We start from the raw sequence: 9,296 nt of genomic DNA, 5'->3' as shown, positions 1-9,296 counted from the left end.
TACCAATGTACTGACTGGCGCGTGTTTGTGAAACATATTACGTTCTCAGCGTGATATGACCGTCGACATTAAAAGTTTTTTTTTTTTATATAGTATGCTTATCATTTTATTGGGAAAACTAACATTAAAACAGTTTATCATCCAGTTACTGGTCGGGTCTAGCGTTTCCTTTTGTTGCAGTAATTGGACTAGAGGTGGTGCCCGGATCGTGGTGTAGTCGCGGTGGATCAGTGAGTAAGACGTTCGTTCGCTAATCGTGTTCAATCACGGTGTTGGCCGAGAGAGTTCATCGGGATTTTCCGGCGTGGTGAGACTTTGCAATTCGTGCATGATAGAGGGAGGACGGGGGACAACGTATAGTCGAAAAGCCGAGGCCCCGTGTACACATTGGAGTTCACCTAAAAGAACCCGTGGCAATTGGAATTCGAAAAAAGACCAAGAGTAGGCCGTGATTCTTCTTTGTTCGCCAAAAGGAGTCATTTCTTGCCACATACAACACAAATTTATAATAATCCAACGCTACTTTCATGTAGAATTGTACGATACAAAAACACAAACAACATTCATTTGAATCGATCAGTCATTATCAAACTCACGCCTGCGCAGACCGGTTCATAGATGCGCTCAGCCAATATTCGAAATTTAGGAATGGAATTTTACCGTTAACCGTGCTGTACATCAATTAACGGATTAAATTTGCTATTTGATACACTAAAGTTTTTTTATTCAACATACATGAGCAATTATTATATAAAATCTATGAATAGAGCAACACATTATATTGACCTTTATAAAATATTTAAAATATTCTAAGAATAAATAAATACTTTAAATTAAAATAGTACAAGATAATTAAATATATCATGAACAATTATAACATAAAATCTATCAAATAGAATAACACATCATATTGACCTGCTGGGAAGGGTACATGTTGAAAATTTTACTAGAATTACTTCATGCACATTTTGAAATGAAATGAAATGGGGTTTAACGTCCTACTGTTCTGCGCCTAAACTGGGCTAATGAAGACGGGCATACGCCATACAGTGTGCTATGAGGGAAATTTTGCCAGGGCAGCGGCGCTACGGCCTACTCTTATATCGAATTCCAACTGCCAAGGGATCTTTTACGTGCACGCCAATATGTACACGGGACCTCGGTTTTTCGTCCCATCCGAACGACTAGACAGCTGTCCTTGTCAGGCCCTCCGTCCTGCATCACTGACAAGGGGAAACCACGCCGGAAAATCTGGATGAACTTTCTCGGCCAATGCAGGGATCGAACACCCGACCTCCAGGCTAGCGAGCCAGCGTCTTACCCACTTAGCCACGTGATCCCCTGCACATTTTGAAACTAACACTGTAAGTTTTGTTGATAAGATATGACAACAACAATTCTGTAAATAATTATCAACAAAATAATATTATGGATGATTAACAAATTAAATTAATGTCAAACCATTGTATAGGGACCCGAGTACCGCGGATACCAGTCAAGACGAATGGAGGCAACCGACATAAGAATGGGGAACTCAAAGTTATCTGGTAACTATATTAATAACGTCCCTTTATGATGTTAGAAAAGCCAACCTCGCATAATAAGTTGACTCAGTCATCATGATAAATACTATGGTTACTCATAGCCATGTTTGCAGTTCTATAATATATTTCTTATTCCAAGTTTCGTTCATTGCAGATCGAATTACCGATAGATCTGATAAGACTCGTTTATCATATAATTAGATAACACGAACTCATCAAGATAACCTTTTGGTATTTAGGTATTAAATGGGATGTCATTATTTAATTAGAATGCATATGATAGGTACAATTTCAACGGGGTTTCATTATATTCGATTGTAATTTTGGATAATCTAATAGCAATAGAAACGAAGACAAAATTGCAAAAAAATTTAATTACATAAAATTCAATAAAAATAATGCTTACTTTAAAGGGACATTGAAAGCGCTTTGGCTGTAACTTTTCGGATTGTATAATATATGTGATAGGCTTACTAAACCGTCATAATAAGTATTACTCTTAATTAAACTTTCCCTCTTCTAGTTCTCAGATTTTATTCTCCGCTCCTAAGAATACCTGGGAGTTGTAGTGGTCTAGCGTGATGTAATTCGTGATACACCCTGTTTAATACGGAACAGCATTAATTAATGACGCGGCAAAATCTACGTCTCCAAAATATACATTGAAAAAAAAATTTGACAAAGAGCGCGGGAGAAAAAGAGACCCTAGTCCCGTGAACACAATGGCGTGTACGTAAAACAACCCTTGACATTTTGAATTCGATTAAGAGTATGCTGAACACTCGCTGCCCATCGGCTAACCTAATGCTAGGCGAACCCTACGTTGCTAACTTTATAGATCACATAAGAACTAGTGCTCTAAACGTGATATCACCCTAGACATTAAATGTTGTACAGTAGTTTTAATCTTTTACATCATGCTTCCGTTAAAAATCAAAAGCAGCAGGTGTACCTAATCCGTCACGTATTCACCCATCTACTGTCTGGAGACGACGTTTCTTTAAGAATGACAATGCTAAAAGAAAACTGATTTACAACTATCTTATCTTGGATCCAGCAACATCCATAACACGGCCCCAGCAATTACTTGATAACTGATATTTACTATTAATAATATTAAATTTCCTCTATATTAATTTGTGTATTACTAAATGTCAGACTAATATGATTTAGGAATCAATTTACCGATATTGTTCCGCATAATCTACTCTTTGTTTCCACTTCATTCAAACCACTTAAAGATAATCTTCCTTATGTTATCTTGGAACAGACCCATTGAAACCACCTTTAGATTGGCAAGAAGACCGGCAAATAGTGGTAAGGTCTCTTTTATTAAAAAAAGGTAAGTCCTTTTTTTGTTTTGAATTCCTAATATAATCATATGCAATCACAGGCCATTTTTATTGATGATGAGACATTTGAAGTAAACGTAAGAAAATTGTAATGATTTGCTCAGCATGCGTCTTGAGTCGGCGGCGGCTGCCGAATTTTAATTTAAAAAGAAGAAAGGAAATCAGTCTTTTAGGAACGGGAACCCACAACAAGACACCACTCCTCTCGCCCATGATCCCAAACCGAAAGAGCAAGTTGACTAGGGTGTAATTTGGGGTATATTTAGAATAAGATAAAATTATTAAAGCACACATTTCAAGATAAAACAAACGTGCCAAAAATTAATCAAACTGCACATTCTACAGTACTTTCTATGGAATCAAAAATGTCCGTCGTATCAAATGGGCTGGATCGGGTTTAAAACTACACAAACTTATCAAAAGCAAATATGTACCTCTTCTTTTAAAATTAAGGAGTAATCTATCTAGCCAAACCATGTGTTAAATCCAGGGTTTATTCGTGAAGGGCCGCCTGTTTAAACCCGTTTCTTCCCACTTCTAAATATACGTACCAGTAGATGAGATCACTAATTGGGGTTGATTTTGTATCTAATATAAATATTATATTTTCAGATTCCATAATGTACCATCGCTTGAACAACTCCTATTTTATAGCAGAAGATAAAATCAATGGTTGGGGTAACAGAACATATTTTACATACTATTCAGAATTCAACAGAAAGAATGCCATCACACCGTACATAGAAGCCAGCGTATTGAGCATCCTGTGTATCTTTTCAACTGTAGCAAACTCGATCATCTTTATGACATTAACATGTAATCGCTCTTTAAGAACAGTGACCAATTTCTTTATCTGCAACCTAGCTGTATCCGACATGTTGTTCACAATGTCGGGACCGGTCATTGGTGCTTGTAGAATCACTCAGTCGTGGACTATGGGCCACTGCGCATGCATCACGATTGTTTATTTGGAATTCGTCAGCGGATCGGTCAGTATCTGGACGATGGTCATGATAAGTGTGGAACGTTTTATCTGTATTGTGAAATGCTCGACATCAACGTTTACTCCACGAATTGCGGTGTTCGTTATTTTAGTCATATGGATTGTAGCTCTGTTATTCTATTCTCCCATCCTGATTTCATTTCACGTAAAGACGTTTCCTTTCGGAAACACCACAGTGAAAATTTGTACAATCGAATGGCCCAAGATGGATACCTTCAGAATATCCCTGATCTTTACTTCGTCTATTGTTCTCGTATATTTCTTGACACCATTCATTTTTTTGGTACATAACTATGTTAGGATCTTTTTCAAGTTTTGGAAAACTCGTCAAATAGCGAAACGAACAAGAACCCAGCCTGATCCAACATGGCCGAGCACTCGTTTACATATTCAAAAAATACGAGACGCGCGTGACTTAAAAGTTATAAAAACAGTTTTTGGACTTGTTATCATCTTTGCTATCATGTGGCTGCCTATATTTACTGTATTTATAATCATATTGGTGGATAATGCTTTAAATGACATGAAATTAGGCTCATATATATTTATAATAGGCTTGTGTATTAGTATGGGTAATGCTTGCGTTAATCCAATTTTATATGGAGTTATGAATGAACAAGTAAAGACAATTCTTGTTTCGTGTTTTAAACGTAAACCAATGTTATCAGATATGGGACAAAACAGACAACTAGTAAGACCGCATTCACTTTATAGTATTGAACCTGTTCCTTAAATCGTCAGTAAAATTGAAAGTACCTAATTCATAGGGAACCTAAATATATGTTCCATTGTGTATAACCTAAACGTATTGTTAAACAACTGTACAATTTATGTTTATCTGGCAGTATGAGATTTGTAATGTAAATAAAATTATTGACTCAAGTTGCATAGCACGCCTACGATAAATAAAAACAAACTACTTATTGAAGAGCGTTGGCCTTTGAATCTGCCATCCCTTCCTCGTCTTACAAGTGTACTGCATAATGACGTAAAAATTTGCTGATTATCAGAAAGGGAGTATAAGCTCTTATTAAAATTTGAATGTCCCGTTCTCCTTGGGCCTTTTCACTACCTTGACCCCGCCCCTCCCACCTACCACCACACACTTTTCAGTATGTTTAATTTAATCGCAATTAACTTGTGTATGTTAGAAGAGTAATCTAATATACCAATCATGCGTATTAAAGTTTTCAACTGTTTCTTATTTATTTACTATTTTTCTTTTTAATTTATTGACATGGGATTTACTTAAGTCTGTTGAGTACTGTGTCAGATGTTATGCCTACAATTTTACTTACAATAATGTCATAGCTTGGGTCTCCATGGTGGCTCGGTAGTGAGTAAGACGCTGGCTCACCAACCAGTGTGGTTTCACTTTTGTCAGTGATGCAGAATGGGAAGGCGGGGGGTGGTGGAAAGGATCGGCGTTTAGTGTACACGTTGGTGCGCCAGTAAATGATCCTGTGGCAGTTGGAATTCGATCAAGAGTTGGCGGAAACACCGCTGGCCGGGCAATATTTCCCACACCGAAGCCTATATCGTATGCACATCTTCATTATCCCGGTTGGTACAGACGTGTGAACAAGAGGGAAATGGGTTTAACGTCCACTTGACACAAACTAGGTCATTTCGGGACTAACATGGTACAATTTTATTTCATTAATTCGCTTGGGCGTAGGGGTCTTTAGCAGTGGAAGGAAACCGGAGGACCCGGAGAAAACTCACGAGGTTGGACATGCGACCCTACTGCTTCTCACGTTCAAGCGAGGAATCGAAACCACCCCACTTGACTCAATGACAGACCTTATGATCCAACGCTCAAATAATGCAGTATTGAACGGTTCCGACAAGGTACAATCTCAGCCAACACCGGAATCGAACGTGTGACCTCCGATGTATATTGAGTCAGCGCCTTATCCATTGAGCTACCGTGGCTCCCCAGGGATAAGACACGGGTAGTCATAATTTCAGTCTACTTTACTAAATTCTGTTAAAATTAATTAAGGGAAATACATTTAATAATTTATTATACCACATATAATTACAATAATTTTCATGATGTCACTAATATTTGGGCAGAATTAGAAATCTGAAAAGGGGGAGGGGGTATAATTATTAATCAACGGGTATTATGATTAATAGCAGGGGCTAATGCTTTTATTAGAGATCCTCTTAAATTAAAAACATGTGGTTTCAATGCGGTTTTCATAATATTCATTTATAAAAGGAAAACATATATATACGCCGCGACAATTACAAGAATTTATCTAGGAGTGCCGATTGCCTACGTCCATCAGATGGCTTACCTCGAACTATGAATGAAATTTGGTTTAACGTCCTACTGTTCTGCTCCGGACTGGGGTAATGAAGACGGGCATACGCCATACAGTGTGCTATGAGGGAAATTTTGCCCGGACAGCGGCACTACGGCCTACTCTTATATCGAATTTCATTTCAAATGTGCTCGCCAATGTGTACACGGGACCTCGGTTTTTCTTCCCATACGAACGACTAGACAGGCCCTCTGTCCTGCATCACTAACAAGGGAGAACCACGCCGGAAAATCTGGATGAACTTTCTAGGAAATACGAATGAAATATGTATTATATTATAAACACTTATTAAGGCAGCCGCGGTGGCTCGGTGAATAAGACGTTGGCTCGCTATCCTAGTGTTGGCCCTAGTGGGGTCCCCTATACACGTTGTGCAGTTGGAATTCGATATAAGAGTAGGCCATAGCGCAGCTGACCAGACAAAATTTCCTCATAGCACACAGTATGGCGTATGCCCGTCTTCATTAGTCCAGTCGGAGCAGAACAGTAAGACGTTAAACCACATTTCATAAGACATAAATGTAATCCTAGCAACAGAAGGTTTGCGAATGGCCGTCTTAACCGGGATACGGAAGACACCTGATAAAATGCTACTTACAGATTAATTATAATCAATATTTAGCGCCATTATTTAAACACCACACCTCTAACCTAAGGTTTTTCATAACGATAAGAATTGATGGTAAACCAATCAGAATCCATTTTACTCACATCTTGCTTCTCAGCTGATATTTGTCCGTGATTTATATCAACCCAGGAAAAGATTATAACAATTAATAAACAATACACTCAGTAAAAACTTAGTTATTTCAAAGCCAATCTCATCAAAACGTGGTCGATGCCTTGCTCTGGATAAAAAAAATTTAACAGGTAAGTTGCACGATGTTTAATCTAATTACAATTAGATTATCATTTCTTGTGTAGTTGTTTTTCTCTTGGATGAAAAATGACAATTAGCGACATGGTTTCGGTTGAAAATATTCGGAGCCTACTGAATTTTTCATGAAATAAATCATTAGACGAAAAGTAAATCATTTGTTATCGTGTTCTTGCTCTTTTATCTCAATTCAAATGTCGACCAACGCAGTCAGACTATCAGGCTATTCAGACTGCGTTGGTCGACATTTTTTTTACCCGACACAAAGCTCTCTAATCGCACCAATAATAGCGCTAGATGTAAATCTGTGAAATTGAGAATCTGAATTCAAGTTCCTTTCCAGATTCAAAACCAAATCAAATCTTTGTGCGAATTCGAATTTGATTTCACAGAATATTGACATACTCAACTGACGCCATTTTATATCCAAAGAATTCACAACCATGAGACGATTGGTTCCTCTATCTGGATTTGGGTTTTAAATTCTTTATGAAAAAGAAATGGATTGCGTATCCGTTTTGGGGGCATTTATCTAATTTGTAATATCTTAAAGCTTTGAAAAATATTGTAAACTGTAAAGTTGATATCGTTGACCTAGCAACTTTTTATAAATGAAAATATATGCACCAAACAGATCAAAGTTATCATTTTATATCTATAATGATTAATACGTTAGTAATCAGATAGTTTCTTTAGCAACGGGTCCATGCACGTAACAGATCCCCCGGCAGTTGGAATTTAAAAGCCCAGAACAGTAGGACGTTAAACCCCATTTCATTTCATTTTCCTTTAGAAACGGTCTCTGATCGGACGCTGCCCACTGACCGTTCCTATCCGTCCCCATATAGCTGCAATATGAAAATACAACTCTATCCCACCTCTGTTCTAAGGCTATTTTGGAATCCTTACCGATTATGTCTTACCGTGATTCTTCTCCTTTCGTCAAAGGCAATCATTTCTCGCCATATCTGACACACATTTATAATAATTCAACACTATTTTCAAGTAGAATTTTACGATTAAAAGCATACAAAAAATACGTTTGAAATGACCAGCCATTATGAGACTCAAAACATCATGCGCAGATCGCATGTTTTTTAAATCGGAAAATTCTTCTTGAAAATAGTGTTGAATTATTATAAATTTGTGTCAGATATGGCGAGAAATGATTCCTTTTGGCGAAAAAATAAATCACGGTGAAAAATAGAAGGTAAGAATACCATCATAGGTTATTATTACTTCTATATTCTAACAATAGATAAATAATAACTGCAGCTAAAGCTTTTATCAAATTTGATCCCAGTAGTTGCCAATATTATCTATATTATTAGAATACAGAAACTGATTGACCATCTGCTCTAATTTAATTTTGGCTCTTTTTTGGCAGGCAGAAATTATAACTAACAATACTAACATGAATCAAAACTTCAACAACCGGTTAAACAACTCCTACTTTATGATAGAAGACAAAGTGAATGGTTTGGGCAACACGACGTTCTTTACATATTATTCTGAATTTAACCGTGGATCGGATGAAAACCCATATATAGAAGCTGCGGTACTAAATATATTGTGTATGTTTTCAACTGTAGCAAACTTGATCATCTTTATGACATTGACATGTAATCGCTCTTTAAGAACAGTGACCAATTTCTTTATCTGTAACCTAGCTGTATCAGACATGTTGTTTACAATTTCTGGACCATTCATTGGTGCGTGTAGAATCACCCAGACGTGGACCATGGGCGAGTTTGCTTGTAAATCCATTGTATACATGGAGCTCGTTTGTGCAACGGTCAGTATTTGGACAATGGTTATGATAAGTGTGGAACGTTATATTTGTATCGTAAAGGCTGCAAGTGCTGTATTCACTCGTCGAATCGCTATCATCGTCATCATAGTCATCTGGGTTGTGACACTTCTGTTTTTTTTGCCAGCTGCATTCTATTTTCGTGTCATGACGTTCCCATTTGGTAACACGACTGTTGATGTTTGCACCACAGATTGGCCAAAGGTTAGATCCATTCAGTTACCACTGATTTTCACAATCTTCATACTTCTGATAGTTTTCTTGGTACCGTTTCTCCTTTTGACACACAATTACATTAGAATTTTTTGGCGATTTTGGAATGCCCGTAATATAATGAAGCGTACGAGAGTGCAGTATGATCCAACATGGCCGAAAGT

At 37.4% G+C, this 9,296-nt stretch overlaps 1 protein-coding gene across 1 annotated transcript; it reads left to right on the top strand.

Moving 5' to 3' along the window:
* Positions 1-3,699: 3,699 nt before the first annotated feature.
* LOC126815168 (free fatty acid receptor 4-like) lies at positions 3,700-5,984 on the top strand. The gene is made up of 3 exons (XM_056099287.1): positions 3,700-3,977; positions 4,314-4,383; positions 5,979-5,984. The coding sequence occupies exons 1-3, from the start codon at positions 3,700-3,702 to the stop codon at positions 5,982-5,984; spliced, it is 354 nt and encodes a 117-aa protein (XP_055955262.1).
* Positions 5,985-9,296: the final 3,312 nt, after the last annotated feature.

Source organism: Patella vulgata, chromosome 3 (assembly GCF_932274485.2).
Source record: "Patella vulgata chromosome 3, xgPatVulg1.2, whole genome shotgun sequence".
NCBI classification, from domain to species: Eukaryota; Metazoa; Mollusca; class Gastropoda; family Patellidae; genus Patella; species Patella vulgata.
The sequence above is the reverse complement of the archived record's forward strand: the minus strand, read 5'-3'. Positions and strand labels throughout refer to the sequence as shown.